This window comes from Loxodonta africana, chromosome 10 (genome assembly GCF_030014295.1).
Source record: "Loxodonta africana isolate mLoxAfr1 chromosome 10, mLoxAfr1.hap2, whole genome shotgun sequence".
NCBI classification, from domain to species: Eukaryota; Metazoa; Chordata; class Mammalia; order Proboscidea; family Elephantidae; genus Loxodonta; species Loxodonta africana.
In genome coordinates, this window is record NC_087351.1 from 103,783,519 (window position 1) to 103,805,868 (window position 22,350).

Sequence of the window (22,350 nt, forward strand, 5' to 3'; positions counted from 1 at the left end):
TGGGCTGTCCCTAAGAGCTGTGGAGGAGGGCATTACTGCTGTTCCCTTGGCCCGAGAGTCAGCTCACCTAAGACCCAGTGAGTGGCTGGGTGCTGGCAAGCATCTGCAGCAGGAAAGAACAATTGTCACATTTGTGAATCATCCCTCTTTTGTACTTCTGCTTGGAAGAATATAATTTGCTAATTTACGGTAGTTGTTATGGCTCAATTAAAGATGCCAACACAGAAAGGGCTGGCTAAGCTTGGCCCTGTGATGCGCCAAACCCAGGTAAATACAATCATGTTTTCACTTACTGAGGTTCACCAAGGGTATCAAATAAGGTATCATCATACAATTAGCCTTGGCACAAAAGGAATAAACAGACAGACAATTGGTGGATAATAAGAGTGTTTCCCAGCCAAATGTGGGCTTTCACCATTGCACCCAGAGAGTCCAGCCTGGGAAGGCCCAGTTGGGATTCTGCAGATAAAACTTGAAGAACAGATGTTACCTTTTATGCAGGAATACAAACACACAAGTAAATCAACAGCCATCATTTGCTGGGAAGCTCTGTCTAGGTGGGTTCTTATCACTAATATGTCTGCATTCGGACTTGTGTTTGGGACTCCCGGCTACGCAGAAGCAGAGCCGAGCCAGGTGACAGCCAAGTGAGACAGGAGAGAGGCAACTGTACCTGCTTTCCAGGCTAGTCTCTAGTTCAGCAGTTGCTGCCACCTGCCTCTCTGTGGATTTCCAGGCGTGCCATCAGAGAGGGGGGTGAAGACACCAAACAGGCTGCCCCCTTCCTGGCTTTGATAAAGGTCTTCGTGTCATCTATATTCCTGTCCCCTCTCCCAGTGTCTACAAGACTTTACTGCCAGGAGGGGCCGGACATTGTGCACATCAACCTATGAGACAGATGTTATCATTAACCCCACCTTCCAGGTGAGGAAACTGAGGCTGAGAAATGAAGGTATCAACTCAAGTCTACACAGCTGGTAAGCAGCAGGGCTGAAACTCCGCTCCAAGTCTGCCTAACTTCCGAGTCTGGGATACCAGGCTATGCTGTCTCCCAAAGAAAGTTGGGGGCACAGCTCTCTGGCCCCTGTTGTAGCACATGCCCTGTACCCCACACATTACACTCCTGGGGAGTCGTCAGAGCCCAAGTTAGCAGATCTTTCCCTCATGTCTGCTCTGGGCAAAGCCCTGGGTCGGGCTACTGAGGCGGGGGAGGGATGGGGTGATACAGAGTAACTCATGGTTCCTGGAAAGTAGCAATAACATTTCGGTGTATAGTAAGGTTTTGGTGTGTGGCACAAAAGCTTCCATTTCTCCCGATAAGGGGACGTGGGCCAAACAGCCCAGAGGAACCTGCGGCCTTGGGCCCAGAGTGGGTTGTGGGGTGAGGTGGGAGAGAAGGGCCCACAGTGGGGACAGGAGGTACCTGCATGGAGCCAGATCTGTGCCAGTGTCATCCAGGGGTGTAGTGGCCCCTGCTTGGGAGCGCTGCTCTGTAGAGAAGAGGCCACTTCTGACAGTGCCTGCTCCACTCTTGAGGCTGCTACCGACGTGGCATGGAGAGAGCCTGCGAGAGGTTTTCAAGAAGATGGCATCAGGAGCGAAAGGGCGGACCAACCAACCAGCTAGCAAAACCCACCCCTACATAGACACGAGCGTGGGACGAACACACACCCCTCACTCACGGTGTTTGAAGGTTTCATTGTTCATAAAGAGATACAGACAATCATTCATTACAGCCTGGAACCTTGGTTTCTGTCCTTTTTTTTATTATTATTATTTTAAGCTCATCTTTTAGACAACCAGAGCACACGCTATGCTAACCGCTCCCTCCAGGAGCCCAGTCTAGTACAGTGCATGTTGGGGGGCAGGTGGAAATACAGCCAGTGAAACAGGTGAGATATGTGCTCAAAAATGGCATAAACATGTGCTACAAAGAGAAGTTACAAAGCACCCCTGCTGTCAGGGCCTAAACCTAGAAACTAGGTGGATGGGATTACACCTGCCTCCTAGCATTTGACTAGTACTTGGAGTAGCCATCCTGAAGACAAACCCAGCTACTTCCCATGTCATTAGTGCAGTTTGGCCTCAGAGAGGGGGCCAATACCCCCAGGTTTGCACCATATTCTAGGACAGGACATAAAAACTAGAAAAAGCACACTTTTGCCCAGTGTATATGCAGCTGTTTTTATTATTAGGGCTAATACAAGACCGGTGAAGCATGGGCCACAGCAAAGACACCTAGGGCTCAGAATATTCACCTGTCTAGGATGTAAAACCTGCTGCCCTGAAAGGCTAATGAAGGAGCACACAGGGCATGTTCACCAGTCAAAGGGATCTCGTGAAAGAACATGTGTTCAGAAGTCAACACGACCCATTTCTCTGCACAGTGGCCTTCTAAAAGTTCTGATGAGCAGGGATCACCTCCTTAAATAGGGCTTGTTCCCAATTTCTTTCCAACACTCAGTCTTATAATTTAGTCTTGGTTTCAGAATTGAGAGCAAAATTCTCCGTTATTTCAAATTGCTAATTTCATATGCACTTGCAACACTCTTAATTTATAATTCACCATAAATAGGATATAAAATTCCAACATTGTTAGTGGCAACTCTGTCACCTCATCATATAGCTCAAAACAGTGACAGTATATAATGTCGGCTACCCAGATCTATCGAGTTACACTCTGGATAGTACAACATTGTGAGCAGAAAAATAATTTCTGCTGGGCTCTGGAATGCACCCTAATTTATTTAAGAGTGTTTGCAGCAGTAGACTGGCTGTACATGTTATGTTCTGGCTGTGCCAACAGAAAGGTAATATGGATTTGGGGTTTGGTGGAGGTAACTTATGGAAGGTGGTAAGGATCCAGACTGGGAATCTACCTTCTGTAGGCAATCCACAGATAGCACCCACAAGGGTGACTGGGGGGAGCAGCCTCTAGTAAAGGCCAGTGAGCTTTTCACTCTAAGTCCTTCACAAGAATACGGAACTCGAGGCTCAGTTAAAAGATACTCATAGATGGCATTATGATGCATGGAAACCTATGAGGTTTGGGTAAGAACCTACCCTTGTTTAGACAAAGCACATCTAACTACTATTTTTTACTTCAATACAAAATGATTAAACTGCTGTAGATTTTTTGGGTCCTGTTCCGTTTTTCACCTTTTTTAGAAAATTAATCTAACTTTGATAATAAGGAGTTGATACTGTTTCCCTGAAATTTTTTAGTAGCAACTATTTGTTAAATAAGGAATAATCCAGAAACTGTTATTGCTGTATTCTGTCATTACCAAGCCAGCTTATCGTCTCACTGACTACCTTAAAGAGTGGTTCTCAACCTTGGTTTCACATTAGAATCATGTGGGGATTTTAAAAATCAAGGCCGCACAGCCACAGCCCAGACCAATGGACTCACTAGCTCTAGGACTGGGGGCCAAGTGTCTATTTGTTAATTACCCCAGGTGACTCCAATATGCAGCTCAGATGGAGACCCACAGCCTGGAAGGTCAGATGTCACCAGCATTTCGTCAAGAAAAGCCTGGAGGTGCTGTTTACACATGCCAGGCCATCTCAGTTTTCCTACTTCCTCGTAGCCCAGCAGTCCTCTGGGTAACGAGTCCCAGGAAGGTCTAAGGTCTTGTTCTCCAGACCAGTGGTGCTCGAACTGCTTGTTTGCAAAACCCTTTTACCATTTTAAAAACTATAGAGGACCCCAAACAAATTTTGTTTATGTGGGCTATATCTATTGATACTCAGCATATTAGAAATTAAAACTGAGCCATGTTTAAAATATTTAGTAATTAAGTCATTTAAAAATAACAAGAATCAACTGGTGCTCTAGAAAATTTCTACGAAATTTCTGCCGGGTTCTATGGTTCCTTGTGACTTTTGGAGGAGCTAATTTGGGTTTTCTGATTAACTGGCTTTGTTTGTTGGTTAGTTTTTGGCCCACAAATGAACTAATCAGAACTATGACCAAAGTTCCTTCTCCTTGCAATATATATATATCAAGTGAATTAATTGATTCCTAGCATAATAATATATTTCACTGTGAATTAGGCCTAACAAATGATGATAATGATGACGATGATGGTGATGGCAGCAGTTATCAGTTCTGGAGAATAAGCTCTGTCCCAGGCACTGTGATGAGCACTTCACACGTTACTCTTTAAGCAATCCTGTGAGGCAGGTTACAATGCCATCTGCATTGTTTAGATGACACAACTGAGATGGAAGGACGTTCTACAATGTACTCAAAGTCATACAGCCAGAAGGTGGCAGAACCAGGACTCTATAAAACGCTGGCCTGACTCCAAATCCACCCTCTAAAACACCACTTCTGTGACCAGCCGTTTCTCCCTACTGCTCCCCTGCAGCAGGTTAGGCTTCAATTCCTCAGCGCTCCCATTAACACCTGTGTGTATGGTTGCCGCCACATATTAAAGCTGATGTAACTGTCTTCCCTGCTAGAGTGCGTGCTTCTAGAAAACAACAACTATGTCCTCCATTGGGGTATTTTCAGGGGCTAGCAGGGGCCCATAGTAGATGCTTAGTAAATGCTTGCTGAATGAATGAATGAGTACTGTCAACAGACATGTCCCTGTACAAAATTCAGAGGAGACTGCTCCTGTCTCTTTTGGACACGTCTGTGCTCTACTCTCCTTCCTTAGTTATGGTTCAGAGGCCAGCACTTCCGCCATCTTGAAGCACTGTTCAGTGTAGCTGTCATCACTTCTAACAATCTGGACCAAAAACAACAGTGGTACATAGTTATAAGTAAACTCTGGACCTCATTTTGTGACTTTTCCCCCCTCTCCAATGTAACTAAGCCATGAAAATATAGAGGAGGATATCTGGATTTATATAAAAAATAATTTTTCCTTCTTAGTCAATTTGTTTTTACACACATTTCACAGGGCAGAGGCTCTCGTGTTCTGAACTAGGTGGTGGATATCAGATCATTCAGATATTTACTAATAATAATAACAGTAAAATGATTTAGTTGTCAGCACCTACCATTCCTGGAAAAACACGGTAAATAAAATTCTTGCACTGGATTAGAATTTGGGGGGGGGGCAAGGATAAACAACATTATGAATTAGGCTGGATATATCTGATTTTAAAAAATAGCCCAAACAACCTCTATCTTACTGTTCTGTAGGACGGAAATGGCAAGTGCCAAAACAAATACCGGATTTCGATTGATGCAGGTAAATGACTAGAAATGCTAGTTCCAACCAACGTATTTCTAAAACAACCCTTTTTTCTCACCAAAGCAAATGTGTCCCTACAGTGTCCATGTGGGCGAGGAAGACTATTAGTCCAAGGTGGGAATGGACAAACTGAGGCTTGGAGAAAGGGGTCAGAAGAAGGAGCACAGGGTATTTTTCCAGTCTGAAATACAAGACTCTGGAGAAAGGCACCTGCAATCATCAGGTTCCACAGGGAGGCTGGGCGCCCTGCATCTCTTATTTATCACACTAATTCGAGATGTGCTTATCACTGTCCTGTCTCTGAGGGCTGTGTGCTATGCAGCAGCTGCTGCTGTCCCCCCATGAGATAAGGCGCCTCTTCCTCTCGGCCCCAGTGGCTCTAAAAGGAGATCAAGCTGCAAGACCATCTGAGCCGAGAGCTGACGTAGGCAGGTGAGAACATACCCTAAGACCTGGCCTAGGTTCTTGACCTAATTGCCTGACCTGTTCCACGGGGTGTGAGGGGCTCTGGAGCTGAGGAGATCTGTATTTCCTGAAGCCAACAGCTTTTTCTTCCCTCCCACCTGGAGCCCCCAGACAGAGTGTCAGCTTGGACAGTGACACAAAGGCGAAGCGCCATATGAAGAACCGGTCTGATCCCTACTGTTCTCAAAGACACCCAGGGTTTTCACCTGGGTTCCCCCTTGGACTACCACGTGTGGGTGGTGTGAGGGGAGGGCAGTAGAGAGGACCCAGGAACTGCTGTGAGCAGGCACTTCTCCATGGACTGAGAAGACCAGGAGCCAAGGCCACTGACCTCAGGCCACTGTGCATCCAAGCTCCGAGCCCCTCCTGAGGTCTTCTGACCTGTGCTCCCATCATACACTGACGTCTGCTGAGAAACCTGCCACAAGCAGGACGCTGGGAGCAGCGAGCTCAAATTGCCTTTGCAGCTGATGCCTTTCCAAAAAACCATCTTCCCAACGCACACTACGCCTGTGTCACACTCACACAACTCAAATGTGGCAACTGCACATGAACCCTGTTTCGCCATTTCAAGTTCATTACTCAAAGGGATCCCAGAGTCAACAATTCTGTTAAGCAAAAGGCACAATCAGGTGGCTCAGTTGTGTTTGGTGACCCTGTATTTTCACAAGCAGGGTAACTATGGCATATGTGTGTATTCCAGCTGCCCTTGTGACTGTCCTGGTGGCATTGAGTAAGCGGCTACCACCTGAAGGACCTTCCACCTTTCACCTCCTCTCGTATCTTCATAGCATGTAGAAGACGATCTAGATACCAGATGAAACTCTACCCAGCTAGTGACCTGGTGGGCATCACAGTGCTCAGGAACAATGGCGACTATGGCACATTATGCAGCATCCCAGACCCAGTGCCGTTGAGTTGATCCCGACTCATAGTGACCCTACAGGACAGAATAGAACTGCCCCACAGAGTTTTCAAGGAGTGCCTGGCAGATTTGAACTGCAGACCTCTTGGTTAGCAGCTGTAGCACTTAACCACTACACCACCAGCATAGTCTCTACCAAAAAAAGACATCAGTGGACACACCTGAATGTGTTTGATCTTGGCTTCCCAGCCCCAAAGGGTTAACTTGGTTGCTTCGTGCATGAACATGGGAGGATGGGGCATGTATTCACATCCAAGGCCCATCTCTCTATCCTTCACGTTTGTTCCACTGGATGCCTCAGCAGCCGCCCTCTCTACATTTCTAAAAAGAAACCCTGCCACTCCAGGAGTGGGCATGCTGAAATCACCTCACTAATGAGTTCCTGTGCTCAGATGCCCTCTGTCCTGAAATGATGCACTAGTACCTGTCAATAAGATTTATTCAGCTTCTAGTTCTTAAAAGCTGGGGCACCAAAAAAAAAAAAAAAAAAAAAAATAGGAAGAAGGAAAAAAAGGCAAAGCAGCAGCAGTTCCATTTCTTCAAGACTCTGAATATTAAACAGCAACTTGAGTGACTAAGCAGTCTGCTGGTGAGCTTTGCTTAAAAATGTTCAGTGTTCACAGGGAAGGCTTCCTATTTCTCAAGAGAGGGCTTGAAAACAAATCAGTCCAACACTGCAGACTGCTGGCAGCCGAGTGACCTTCCTCTCACACCTGCCACCTGTGCTCAAAGGACAGCGTGTCCTTGGGGCTAAAGGAGCCGCGGACAACTGTCTCTTATTTCTTGAGAAGCGAGGCAGTGATAGGAGAGTCCACACCTCACTTCAATCCTCGAATTAGGCATATTTTCTCTGTACTTTTTTTTTTTTTTTGAAACACAAAACAACCCTCCCCCGTGCCCTACCCTAACCTTTGGGAGTTAGGAGGACAATTTCCATCCCAGCTGTCTGAGGAGGCTGGTTTGGGGTGGCGGGCTCTCACACTGCACTGTCACACGGCTGCTCTCCCCATGGGCTAACCCCGTCAGAGCTGCCACACGCATCACGACCCCAGCGGGACAGGGCGCGGGGCTGGAGCAGCTTTCCGGGCCACTGATTCCCACCCAATTTCTGCCGCCAACTCCTCTGATAAATAACCTTGGTCATTATTCTAGAATCTTCCCTTATTCACTGAGAGAAAAATACATTAGGACAGCCAAGTAAATAAGGACAACCAAATCCACAGCCCGAGACAAGACCACAATTTCCAAATGACTTTGACAGAGTATCGAGCATGGTTTAAACCTGACAGGAAGTGTCTTCTCCTGAAAGGGGAAGCGCTTTCCAGGGAAAGCGTTAGGGAAGGACCCCGCTAAGGGGTGGGAGAGGCTGGGGTATGCTGTCACCAGTGGGCATGCGGGGGAGAACAGCATGCTGCTGGCAGGTGTGGGCAGGCAGGTGGTCACATGGGAAGCGTGGCGGAAGCCGTTCACAAGCATGCGGGACGACGCCAGCTGTCAGCCGGTGGCTCTGGGCTGGAGACAGTACCTTCTGGAGGACTACACCAGGCAGAGAGAGGCTCCATCTCCACCTGAACCCTGCCATTGCATATTCGTGAGGTGGTATCTCTGCACTAACGTGCCCTTCCGCCTGGGAAGGCTGCTGTGCTCACTTGGTGCCTCCGAGTGTTTGTCCTCGAATGCAGGCTTCCAGGTTTGGATGATATTCCAATTGCTGGACACATATTCCCCACCTTCTATCTGAGTGCCGTTTGTTACTGACTTGTTAATTTCCTAAAACTCCGGTCAATCTTGCTTAAAGAAAGATACCACAGAACAAACTATTCAAGAATTAAAATAGCAAGAGAAGGCTATACTTGAATCATTAGGCATGAATTTTTAAACTCACCTCTCATCAAAGGCAGTGAAGTCATGACTTAAGGAATTTTTTCATGAATATAGGTTTTTTAAAAACTACTTTATTAAGCAGGAGCAGAGGGTGAAATACGCCACCTAACTGACTAGTCATTTTGTGATCATGATACACACCTGAGTGTGAAAAACCACAAAGTCAATTAATAAAATGCTAGCCAGAATGGAAAAAGGAAAACAACTACTACCTTGAATTCATTTCCCAACCTTACTTCATTTTAGAGGTGTGTTCTTCCATGAGCCTGTTTATTCTCTTCTGCTGGTTACTCACCCTTAAAGAGAGCTGCAGCTTCACCAGAACCAGCGATATGAAAAACTGGGCCAACAAGCACCCAGCATTCCTGATTGAAGCAAGTTCCCAGAGAAGAGGATAAAACACTCACACACATTTGTCTCCCAGATGATAACTGTTAGCACAATCGAGAATGGGGGCATCTGGGGACCTTGGGCCCAAGGCCGACAAGCAGCGCAGAGAGAGCCCTGGGTAGCTGTGTTCACATCCTGTTCTGCCAGCTTTCACACTTGGGCCCCGCAGGCCACTTGCCGCTGGGAGCCACACCTGCCAGGCTGCAACTCGGGGATCAGAGCACTTGGTTTGGGTTTGAAATCAGGATCAGTAACTGGCTAGCTACAGAGGTACATGTAAAAAAAAAAAAAAATTTTTTTTTTTTTTATTACTAAACCTACGTTATTAAAGATGAGCCAACCCAGGCCCAGAGAGATTAACTGTTGCTCGAGGTTCCTCTGCAGAACTGGTCTTTAAACCCAGTTTCCTGACCTTGCGGAGCTGGAGTGGTTTCCATGGAAAACACTCAAGTCCCTTGTATGAATATGTGAAGGCTCATCTGAACCAACAGGGGCTTCTTGAGGATTTCAATGTAATCTGACTTTCTGAAAATCAAATATTCTTCATGTGTTTAAGGAGCTTGATATTCAAAGGGACCTGGCAGGGATTTGTTTTATATGAAGCACCCTAACATGGTGACCATACACAAATGGACCTTTTTTCTAAGTATGGATTTTTTTAATGTCGGAAATAAGGTCATACCTGGGCTGAGCTGGATTTAGAGGGGGGATCAGCTCCTTGCACTGGATCACCCTGTGTGGCATTAGCATTTCCCAAAATGCAACACAGTTCTACACGGTGGAAAAATTTGTCGATAATGAAATTAGTTTGGGAACTCTGGGTTAAGCAAAGTTGAGTCTTGTTTTTTTAATTGTTTTTTTTGTAATTACAGACCTTCTCAGAGCCTTTAGTATGCTAACTTGAACCATGAATCTCTAAGAGGGATATGCACTATTTCCCAAAAATATTTGACCAGAGCGCATCGGTGGGCTAAGAAACGCCCTTGGAAAACGTGATCATTCACTAATGACTTCAACTATATCCAGGGACTTGCTTCACTTCCTTACATTTTGATTGATGTAATTTGAAGTTCTGTATGTCTGTTTAGCTTATTTCAGGAAAACGAATTATTAGAATTGCTTCTTCTGGGTAAGAATAGTGGTTGAACTGGAAAGGAATTTCAAGATTCAACTGGTTCTCTCTACCTCATATTTCCAGGCAGCCACCTTGGGGAGGCTGGGTGTCTGGCTGTCCCACCAGCACCAGGAGGCACTCCACAGCCCACTGCAGGTCCTTGCTTGGGCACTCTTCCCGAAACGCCTTCCTGTGTAGTCTGTCCCAGGCCAATACTGCCTCCTCAGTGTCTGAACCCGAGCTGTGGCTGAATGCATGAGAATCCCAGGAGAGCTGGGCCTCAGGGTGGCCGAGTGCCAAGCAGGCAGCAGCTTCCCTGTGCACCCCACCTCGACATTCCCAACAACCACCAGCCACACACACATTCCGCGGGGGAGGGAAGTGTGATTTCGGAGACCCTGGGAAAGGTTAATAGATTGGTAAGCTACTTACTAACTGAAAAAAGGGAGGGAAAACCATGAAAGTGTGCTTCTGGAGAGTTGCCTTGGAACAACAAATCAAATCAAAAATTAAAACAAAGAAACAAAACATTTGAGAAATCGAAATTAAGGCTAGAAAAGCAAATAGAGTTCTAATAACCTTCCAACTGTAAGTCTGGTTGCCTGGAATCCGATTGCAAATCAAGAGTGACACATTTTTTCCACTAACAATGATCTTTTTTTTTTTTTTAAACCTAAGAAAGGGCAACTGGGCATTCCCCTTACATTAAAGGGTTCACCCAGCACATGAAAGCCGACTAACGCATGTAATGTGTTTTGTTTCCAGGGCAGGCAATTCCAAAGAGAAGGGAAAAATAATCAGACAAGCAGGTTTCAGATCTTTCCACACATTAACCCTAATCATGATCCCAACAGTTTGTAGGGTTGGGCTTGTTTTTATTCCTATGAAATCGAGGGTTCCAAAAAAAAAAAACCCGCTGCTGTTGAGTCGAATCTGGTCATGGCAACCCTACAGGACAGAGCAGAACTGCCCCATAGGGTTTCCAAGGCTGTAACCTGTACGGAAGCAGACTGCCACATCTTTCTCCCGAGAAGCGGCTAGTGGGTTCAAACCGCTGACCTTCGTGTTAGCAGCTGAGCGCTTAACCACTGTGGCACTGTGGCACTCTGGGTTTTTGGCTATCTATTTTTCCTAAAGGAAGGAGTCGGGGTTCAAATTCATTGTAATTTTAATGAGGAAATCTTATATTTTTCAGTAGTGTAGAAGATGGTATGTTTTCCCCCTCTCTGACTAAATGTTGTATCTGTTGTTGTTAGGTGCTGTCCAGTTGATTTCGACTCAGCAACGCCATATGACAGACTACAACTGCCCCATAGGGTTTTCTTGGCTGTGAACTTTATAGGAGCAGATCACAGGTCTTTCACCCTCAGAGCCTCTGGGCGGGTTCAAACCGACAACCTCTCCTTTGGCAGCCAAGCGCTTAACCGTTGTTGCCACCAGGGCTCCTTAAACATTGTACAGGGAAACCTTTGAGAGCCAGAACTCGACTGGACTGCCTTGCTTTTCCAGGTCTCAAAAGTTTTCCGCCTTTGACAGGGTGCAGTCTTACCACTTTTCTATCGCTCTCTATTAGTGGAAAATAATTTGAGTTTTCCTTGTGACAGGCGTCTGCTGTACACAGGTTCTGGCTTTCACAGGTTTTACTGTATCTAAGGGCAACCAAAAAAAAAAAAAGGGGGATTCTTGGGCACTTCAGTCTTAGTTAAAACACCTGGTGACTGGCTAGGCGTGCCAAGGAGAATGACTCACAGCTACACAAAGAATTGGCGATGTGCACTACTTGAGACACACCGTAATTGCCAGAAAGCCCGGTGGGTGTTCCTCACCCTAAAATTTACTAATTAATCTGATGTACAGCGCCTCGCTGGAAGAGTTGGAATTCCAGTCTTCACAGGTTTAAGGCAACACAGGCCTTCTTGGCTGCAACATGATAAATACCAGCAGGGTGAGGAGCCAAGAGGGTTTGCTGCGCAAACAAGAGTGGACTGGGCAGTGGGAACACACAGCATTCATCTACAATAGTGAGATCTCTTTTTAAGAGAATAGACCGGGCAAAAGTCAATGTAAAAGCCAATTTCTCCGGAAAAATCAAAGCTGGCAATTGCCCCCAGGCATCGTATCAGGGGAAAACGTCTATTTTAAGAAGTGGATTAAAAACAACATAAGCAGTTTATAAACATCATCTTCATCTTCCATTTCGGAAAACTGGGGCTGCCATGACAGCAAAGTTCAGAACACTTAATATGCAGATGACGAGGTCAGAGCGTTTCTTGGTTTGAATGTTTTATTTGAGATGATTGCCTTATTTCTGTCCTGGCTTTGTGTGTGTGTGTTTACACATGGGTTAGCCATCGCAGAGACCAGCACATGTGAGAAAGCAGTTCTTTCTGGCAGCAGTTCCCCTTGTGAGCTTTTGTTCAGCATAGAACTGAGCATTTGCAACAAAGATGAGCCTTTAATAAATCACGGACACAGAGATTAAATTTGCTGGCAATGCTGGCAGGAAAGTGAACATTAAATAAATGAGGGAAAGAAAATGAGGACGGGCTCCCCTGTTGAGAGCCACTTTTAGGTCCCATTTAAGGACTTTACCAACCAGTGTCTCATTTTAATACAGGGATCATTTTTTGTTTGTTTTAATTGACAGGCCCTTGCAAATTTTCAGCATTATTTAAAAGATTGGACTATAAATACTGTTCCTTTTCCCTGCACAGTTTCACAACACAAACCCTACATTTTTCTACTTTGCAAATGGAAAACAACTTACAGCACTGTTTCTCGAAATGCTGCCCCTGGCCCACTGGCATTGGAATCACAAGGGGGCATTATATAAACCCAGATTCCAAGGCCCCATCTCAAGCCTACTGAATCAGAAACCTGGGGGATGGGCTCAGGGCAACTGTGTTTTTAAAAGCGCTCCCAGTTTAATGCGTAGTAAAGTTTGAGAACCTTGTATTTAGAAGGCATAGGTCACTATTTTAAAAGTAAAACAAAAAAGCCCAAACCTATTGCCATCGAGTTGATGGGACAGGGCAGAACTGCCCCAAAGGGTTTTCAAGGAGCGGCTGGTGGATTCGAACTGCTGACCTTCTGGTTAGCAGCCCAGCTTTTAACCACTGCTGTACCAGGGCTCCATCTTCACAATACTGCCTTGATTATTATGTACTAGTTGAATTAATTTCTAAACAAAAAATCAGAAATACCTAGGATTAAATAATTACTTGCAGGACATTGAAATTTTCCTTTTCTTTAATACAATGAGTTGTTACGCCTTTATATCAACTCCAGGAAAGCAGAGACTTGCCTGAGAGCTAAAAGTAATATTCTACAAAAGCATCCATTTGTTCTGCTCAAAACAGGCCTACTTTACTTTTCAAAGAGGAGATTTGGGACCTGGGCACCACTATCTGTTCTCTCAGGTCATCTTCAGACCCAAACATCGTTTGGATTTTTAAATTAACAAGATTCTCTCCCTGACAAATTTGGTGCACTTTCCCATCCAGCTTATCAGTTAGGAAGATTATCAGAAATGAAAATATCAGGCAAATGAAGCAGGTCTATGAAGAAAGGAAAAACCACGTTTACAGAGAGAGGGATCCCGGCGGGGACCTGGATCACTGACTGAATGCGCTGCTGGGGGCCACACAAAGGTATCGGGTTTGGGATGAGAGTGAAGATGAGAAGATACAAACAGGTGGAGAGGAGACTCGGTTCTTGAAAGAGAAGAGGAGGAGGAGGAGGAATCTGACACTAAAAAAGTGAAAAGAGAAAAAAAAGGATAAAGGCAAAAAGGAAACTTCAGAGACACAAAGAAAAAAAAGATAAACTAGCTTTTAATATACTCACATGAGCTGTAAAGAAAATAAGGTCATGTAAATACATCATCAGTTCTCTACTCGACAACAGAGTACAAGTGCTTTTCAGAGAAAACAAATTTGTTGTTGTTTTTTCCACTGGTTATTTGTCCTGCAACAACACCATGGAATACAAATAACCCAGGTTTACCTGGGCACAGATTCAGCAGTATGAGTTGCTGAAATTCATACATCTTTAACCCATAACAACCAGGACGTTCTAACAGAAGCGATTTGCTTTTCAACTGGAAAGGGCTGGAACTTGACTTTTCATTGTTTGTTTTTTATGAGAAGCACTTATATAAAGTTTACTTGAAAACTAAGGGTGTTACTGAGGTGTGACGACATGTTGAGGTCCCAGGATCATGACAATGGAGTGCTTGGCTTTCTAAGGTGGTCTATGGTTGGATGCAATGGTTGGGCATGTTGAAAAGGATGTTGTTACTGCCATCTTCATGTCTTGCAGCTGGGGAGGTACAGAGGGATGGGAAGACCACTCCAGCTCCCAATTAAAAATTTTCCCAAACAAAATGGGCCAAGCTTTCAAGTTAAAAGAATTATTTTACTTTGGATATCAAACCCCTTGCTGTCGAGTCAATTCTGACTCATAGTGACCCTGTAGGGCAGAGTTCAACTGCCCCATAGGGTTTTCAAAGCTGTAATCTTTGTGGAAGCAGAATGCCACATCATTCTCCCTTAGACAGCAGGTGGGTTCGAACTGCCAACTTTTCGGTTAGCAGCCAAGCGCTTAACCACTGCACCACTAGGGATCCTTTGGATAAAAAAAAATTGAATAGGTGTCTGATAATATCTACCACTGATTAAAGATAAGACCCTCATACCACATCCTGTTTTGAAGGCAAAAGGGAGAAAAAAATGATTTCATCCTCTATTTAGGGAACTACCAACTTATTCCAAAGAAAAGACAATGACTCATAACATCAAAGGCAAGACTGTTATTCCATTTGATTCCCCTCTTTCACTGGCCGGGACTATTAGATGACAGAGGTCAGGGGAGGGGAAGCCAGGGGTAAACCAGGCGGGGAGCATGTTCTTTAATGGGGACTTTTTTAGTTTGACATGTCCACTCAATTAACCAAAGTGGGCTTGGTCAGTCCAAAGTTCTACATGTAGGCTCCTCCTCATGTGATTCCATGGATCTACATACAGACAATTTCAGAGGTGGAAGCCAGACTCGAGTTAATCAACCCCTTCCAAAATCACGAACAGTGAGCCTGCACTTCACCATGACCGGGATGTGTAATAATAATACTCTGGCTGTATTCTTCACAAGTCCTTATCTGTTAGGAACCATTCCCAAAGCCAGCTCTCCAGACAGGGATTGGATTGGACAATGGGATAGAAAATGATACTGGTGAAGAATGAGCTTCTTGGATCAAGTAGACACATGAGACTATGTTGGCATCTCCTGTCTGGAGGGGAGATGAGAGGGCAGAGGGGGTCAGAGCTGGTGGAATGGATAGTAAAATAGAGAGTAGAGGAAAGGAGTGTGCTGTCTCATTAGGGGGAGGGCAATTAGGAGTATATAGCAAGGTGTACATAAATTTTTGTATGAGTGACTGACTTGATTTGTAAACTTTCACTTAAAGCACAATAAAAATTAAAAAAAAAGTCCTTATCTGTTAGACATACGTATTGAAATTTTGACAGGGGAAATAAGATGTCTGGGATTTGTCTTAAAATACTCTAGAAAAACCAAGTAGGGGTGGGAGAGAGCTGAAACAAGAATACTAGTTGTTGAAGCTTGGTGGTACATACGTGGGATTCATTACATGAGTATCTCTATTTCGGTAGATTTGAAAATTGTCCATAATAATAATAGTAAAAAAAAAATAATAAATTTAGTTCTGAGAAACAAACAAACAAAAAAACAACTCAAGGGCCTGTGGCCTTACAAGGGAGTCTGCACAGCGCAGGCGGGTGATTCTGGGCCTGGGGCCAGAGTGGGTGAGGTCAGGACAGTGGATGATCACCTTTGCTTACGTCATCCACACTTAGCAATGTCCACACTGTATGGCTTTGCTCATGTTTGGTGCTCATCTCTCTAAGGAAATCTACAAAAGCAGCCAAGCCAGGGAGTGGCATGGACCAGGGCTCTGACCACTGCCACTGGCCAGGGCTAGTTCTCCCAGACCATACCTGGTCTGAGTTACTTCCATTTGATTCAGAAACACTGTTACCTTGGAAAAATTCCTTTTCTTTCTGTATAGCTCAGTTGCTTTTTCATAAGAGCTGGGCTGTGGCGCCTAATCAAAATTAGCCAGCCTCCGTCAGCATCACGTGAACTGAAAACTGTGGCGAAGGGAAGGAAGGTGGTTGTGATCATGCATGATGGAAAAGTCCAGAATGTAAAGTATGTGGGCCATGGATACTACACAGCTGGAAAAAAAAAAAAAGAGGAAATTCCCTATGGGCAAATCTTATGGGATATTCAGGATACGCTGCGAAGTGAAAAAGGCAGGCACTGATCAGCATGGATAGTACGCTGTTTTTATAGGAGGTGGCATAACATATATATTTTCGTGAAAACAAAAACACTGGGAGGGTAAACAAAAAGCTGATAAAAATAGTTACCTTTGGGGAAAGACAAGATGGAGGGGGCAGGGATGGAAGCAAAACTTGTCCATGGTGCCTTTTGAATTATATAAATGTATCACCTATTAAAATTAAATCCCACTGAAATATAACATCTGTGGATTGTTCACAAGACAGGCCATCCACATAGGTGTATTAAGAACCACTGAGCTGAACTATAGAAGACTGAGAGCTTTGTTGATCAAGATGGACGGATCTTTTCCATTTTTAGGTAAGCCTTCCTAATTAAGTCCCTTTGATTTACACGGTCATTTCAGAATGTTTTACCCTCATTTACAAATTGTCTGCAATTGGTAAACCCTCCTAACCTGGCCCTCCATCTTTCTGATTCTCTGGTCTCTTGGTTAAGTAATTAAAACCAGTTGGTGTTGAGTCAACTCTGACTCATGACAACCCCCTGGGTGTCAGAGTAGAACTGTGCCCCATAGAGTTTGCAGTGGCTAATGTTTCAGAATTAGATCCCCAGGCATTTCTTCCAAGGCGCCTCTGGATGGACTGGAGCCTTTTGGTTAACTCTTTGTGCCCCCCAGGGATTCTAGTTAAGGAACCAGTGATGTGTAGATCCACATTTAGTGGCTCTGGGCGCAGGGCCAGTAAAAAGCACCTTAGAGAGATTCTCAAGAAGAGATAAAACAACATTAAAACGGTCACCGGCCAGTGCCTGGGAGGCTGTGGGTTTCCTTCGATTGTTCGAGGAGGGCGTATGCGCCAGCAAGTCAGATTTCAGCCACCTGGGCTCCCAGAAGTGAGAGGACAGCTGCATAAATACCACTAATGAAAAGGGGGAGAAAAAAGGGGCTGGGCCTGACTGGGGGCAGCAACCCCCCTAGACTGTGCCACTGAGACACAGCTTACCTGGACACCATGGCACCTGAGAAGGTGTAACCTCATGAGGGAGACTCCTGAGGGATGGAGGGAAAATGTCTCATAAGACCAAGGAGAAAAAGAATAACAAGGGCCTCATTTATTTTCAAAGAAGCCCTAGTAGCACAGTGGTTAAAGCACTTGGCTGCCGACTAAAAGCCCAGTGGTTCGAATCCACCAGCCTCTCTGCAAGAGAAAGATGTGACAGTCCGCTTCTGTAAAAAGTAAAAACCAAAAAACCAAACCAGTTGCTGTCAGCTCCATTCTGACTCATAGTGACCCTATAGGACAGAGTAGAACTGCCTCATGCGGTTTCCAAGGAGCAGCTGGTCGATTCCAACTGTCAACCTTTCAGTTACCAGCGGTTCCACAGGAGAAAAGACCTGGTGATCTGCTCCTGTAAAGATTATAGCCTTGGAAACCCTGTGAGGTGGTTCTATTCTCTTCTATATGGTCGCTATGAGCCAGAATCGACTCAGCGGCATTGGGTTTGGTTGGATTTACCCTCACAGAGTCTTGGGGAGGGTGCAGAAGGGGGCAGACAGCCCTTGGCAGCCACAGCAGCTGCTCTGAATCAGCCCAAACTGTTGCTGGCTCACAGTGAGTTTCAACTCCTCTCCTCTCCCCTGTGTCCTGACAGCTGGGCCTTACTTCTAATGCTATGAGGGGGCTAACGGGTCCCTCCAGAGAGGACCTGCAACAGGACAAGAGCCCATGAGGTGAAACTGCTGTCCTGATCCAAGTCAGGCTCTCTGCCCAGAGAGGGGTCGGGCCGCTCCAGGGGAGGAGTCTCTGTGGCTCAGTCGGTCTGCATTTTGAACAGTGGCTGCGAGCCACGCTAAACTGTACTAATCTACAACTTGTGGCCCTTCTAACACCCAACAACCGTTTGACCTAGGAGCCACAGGGGGCCCTGGGACCAGACTTGTCAAACCAACTTTAACTTTGATAAAAGCGAGCCTAGTGCACAAATGCAGTCTGCAGGCAGCTAAGAGGGTTCCCGGAGGCCTGGGATGGATTTTCTAGTGGGTTCTGGCTTTCTCTGAAGGGCTCTGTCAGGGTCTGGGAGCTGGCACAAGGACAGGAGAAGGACCAAGGCTCATCTCACAAAGCCAGGCCACAAGCGACCAGGCCAACCCAGATAGGGATTAGGCGTCATGTAGGCCCGTACAGGGGCAGCAGAACCAGGTCCAAATGATACTGTAGGCTCCCCAAGCTGCATTCAGGCTTGCAGGAGAACAAATTTCATTATATTTTGTGGGTCTGTAGAGTCCCTAAATTGTCGCTGAATAGTCGGTACTATGGTTGGTGTGCTGGCTTGGAGGTTTGGCAATCACGTGGGTATATTCACTCCCCTGTACTTTGGCAAATGTGGAACACGAACAACGAGGTGTCAATATCTGCTCAGAAGCAGTCAGTGCACACAGGCCTCCACGTGGGGAAGGAAGAATTAGAAGTTCAGGACCTACCTGCCTCCCTAACCAGGGGCTTTTGCTGGGTCGATATGTGTTTATACGCACAATTAAAATAAAAAACCTTGATCTCAGCAAGTTCTAAAATCTAAAAAGAGGAAATCTGCTGGGGGTGGGACGACTTATTCTTAGTTTCAAACCTTAAGCTCCAGGAGCAAGGGGAAAAATAGTAAGATTTTAGGGCTGTGCTGGACGAGTAATACTGCCTCTCCCGCTGTCAACAAACCCTTGAAGATGACACCAGGGAAAATGTGCCCATTAATGGTGAGCATATCTGAATCTTCCCAGCCCCAGCCCCTGGCTGTCTTCATCCCCATCACTCAGTGACAGCCCCATTCTCTTTGACGCCATTTCATCCCCTTTGGCTTTTTATTCTCACCTGTCTCGGGATCGCTGAAGTCTGGCAAAGTAATTGTATTAAGCTGTCGTCTGTCAGCAATGGTTCTATCTAAGAGGCTGCTCCCACGTCCAGAATCGCTGCAAAACATGGCTACAAATGTCAGTCACGGGGGAGACACAATCAACTGCCACCAGCTCCTGAAATGCAATAATACCTTTTGTGTGCTTGAAGTTCTCCAGCACCTTCCCACTCGTGAAAGAGGCATCCTGCTGTCCGGCCGAGTTCCAGCATTCAAGGGCAAACTGGCTTAAACCACACCCACCAACCCTGGCTAGGTTTAGCCCCTTTTGTGGCATTATAAGATGCAATAATGAAATCTTCCAGCCTGGGTCTCTGCCCACCTAACTGGCATTCTGAGCTGTGCAGTCTTAGGGCTCATCCAGCCTCTGCCTCCTCCTCACGCCACCCTCAGCGTAGCTTTATGAACCAACCACTGCACATCAGGGCTTCTAAGCCCTCGCTGCACGTGAAAACCACCTGGGGAAAGGCAAAGCCGTAGCGACAGTGAAGACATCAGCGGGTGCCAGGGACTCAGGAGGGGAGGGAAAAATAGGTCGCACAAAGAGCGTTTTTTAGGGCAGTGGAACTATTCAGTAGGGTACTGTCATGGTGGGCACATGACATCTTGCATTTGTCAAAACCCACAGGACTGTCCAACACCAAGAGTGAACCCTGATGTAAACTGCGGACTTTAGTTAACAACGATGTATCAGCATTGGTTCGCCACTGTAACACGTACCATACTACAACAGGATGTTAACAACTTAACAATGGGGAAGCTGGGAGCTGAGGAGAGACGGGTGTACGGGAACCCTCCATACCACCTGCTGGATTTTCTGTAACCCTAAAACTGCTCTACAAAAATAATGTCTACTAATTACAAAAAAAAAAAATTACCTGGGGACATTTCTAGAAAATGGCCAAGTCAGTCAGAATTTCTGGAATGGTCAACATTTTTCAAAGCTCTCCAGGTGGTTCTAATGTGCAGCTGGCTTTGAGAATCCCTGGCCCCTACTTTTCAAAGGGAGAGCACAGCCATGGCCTCGTGTGGCCCCCAGAACAAGTCTTTGTGTGAATCACGTGGTTATTATCCTTATTTAATAGGTGAGGAAAAGGAGGTGCAAGGTGGCCGGCAGAGCTGGAACTGCAGCCCCTCTTCAGTGTGCCCCAGCTGGAGAATATGGGTGTCCAGTGGTGTGGGCAGGACACGGCAGGGTTTGGGTGGCAGATTCCCGGCCAGCCAGCACTCCTGCAGCCTTCACGGAGCCCCAACCTCCAGTGGCTCCTGCAAACCCAGCTCGGGCTATTCATCAGGCTACATCACCTGGGAGGCCACCTCAGGCCAAATGGAGGATGAACATAGTTCAGGGACTTTAGCCCATGTGGACTCTTTTTTGGATTCTAAGAAGCTTGTAAGCAAAAATAGCAGTGTTTTTTTTTTTTTCCTCTGTCATGATATTCTATCAAAGCAGCTCCAAAAAGAATCATATCTGCCTCTTGAGATTTGACTCTAACGTTTTCCTTTGAATCTATTTTTCTCTTCCAATCTGGAGACCCTAAGAGTGATTTTTTGGTTGCTGTTGTTGTTACAAGTTCAAATTCTACAATAACGGGACACAATTTCCTTCCTCTATGCAGCTGTTGCTAAAAATGGTACAAATAAGATTTGGTATGAAACTTAATATGGTTTGCAGGCTGCAATTTCCACGTCCAGTGATGCAGTCAGAGAAATCCACAGGAAACAGAAGGAAACTTGCTTCGGGACAGACTATTTGTCAACCTATACTTATTACATCATCGGATACATGTTTTTCTGGAAGATGCTCCAGTAATTATTTCCACGACTGAGAACAGTAATTGTCCCTGAGCGGAAGACAACATAAAAGTACATACAAAATTTCATTAATCAAATTGTTGTTAGTTGCCGTCGAGTTGATTCATTGATCACATTACTGACTATTTCTAGCGTTTAACTGTTCATTTATAAAATTTTAATATAAATATTACATAGTTAATTTTTCAAAGCTAATATTTGCAATGTTTATTTTACAAAAAGTTAATATTGCAATGGCTTTCCACTTAGGAGTTTTGCAGAAGATATTAATTCAAAATATAGTGACAGCCTTCTTCACCTTGGGGATTCCAGGAGACACAGTGAGGCACTGGCATTGCAAAGGAAGGGTCTGCCTGAGTTCTCAGTGGACCAAGTCTCAGGCAGCACATCAGGAATGCTGAGTGTTTCGGCCACAAGCCTCCAGGCTTCCCGTCTCGCCAAGATTCAGAGCACAGGTTGACTGCCACGTGCAATGCTTTGGGAAGGACTCTGAAATTGAGGTCCTAGAACCCAGCTGGAGGCCTGAGTTCTTATCCTACATCTATAGGGCATCCCACTAATGAGGAGGTCATTTGGAGCAAGCTTATTTCCCCTGTACTTCAGGGACTTCCTTGGTAGATGCCAATGGGATTGTGTTCCTATCAGAACTGTCCAGGGATGAAATGAGGTCATGTGTTGGGAGCATCCGTAAGAGTTAAAACTGCTAGGCACACACAAGGTGCCACTATAAATACACACCCCAACAACAACAACATACATACGCACATACAACACATATTAACATGGCTGGATAATTCCTGAAGACGACCTACCCCCAGCCTTCTGGAGCAATTGTAGCAGGCCTGGGAAGCTGAGTGAAAGGACCTCTAATTCCAAATGTTAGAAACCCCAACTAAAACCATAATCTTAATCTGTGAAGCTCACCCACTGATAACAACCCAGGATCCATTTCCCCTCCACCTGCTAAGAAACAATCTCCAGTTACATTCCTTAGATTGTCTTCCATATTTTCTTTGAAAACAGTCTATACACAACAACTAACTACTGAAAATGGAGATGCTTTTGCTTCCACATTGAATGTTCTAACCCTAAAAATCATTAGGTATTTGTGACTGATCGAGAATTTTGAGGGCTGTTTGAAGCAATTTTTAGTTCTTCATTTACAAGGTGAAGAGTCTCAACCAATCAAGAGCTGCCTTTCCTACAACCCACAGAATGTGGGGGAAAAGGCAAGGGGAGGCCTTGGCCAACCCTTGAGTCTCCTTAACTTTCTCACTCAGGTCAGACTCTCTAATGCAAGCCTAAAAGTTGCCCTCCCCTCT

At 45.4% G+C, this 22,350-nt stretch overlaps 1 protein-coding gene across 22 annotated transcripts in view; it reads right to left on the minus strand.

Moving 5' to 3' along the window:
- Positions 1 to 22,350, minus strand: part of TTC7B (tetratricopeptide repeat domain 7B) — a 312,659-nt gene that overhangs the window by 57,126 nt on the left and 233,183 nt on the right. For 20 of the 22 annotated variants that reach the window (XR_010323215.1, XR_010323214.1, XR_010323213.1 and 17 more), the window contains 2 exons: positions 19,174 to 19,271; positions 1,424 to 1,564 (listed from right to left, as the gene is read on the minus strand). Coding sequence is in view for 18 of the 22 variants with exons in the window: in XM_023546494.2 (XP_023402262.1) it covers positions 1,424 to 1,564; positions 19,174 to 19,271 (239 nt within the window). In the remaining 4 variants the exon portion in view is untranslated. Of the gene's footprint in view, positions 1 to 1,423; positions 1,565 to 7,095; positions 10,236 to 10,420; positions 10,472 to 13,573; positions 13,739 to 19,173; positions 19,272 to 22,350 lie in introns of those variants that run through there. The other 2 variants (XM_064292873.1, XM_064292869.1) reach the window with 2 other exon arrangements.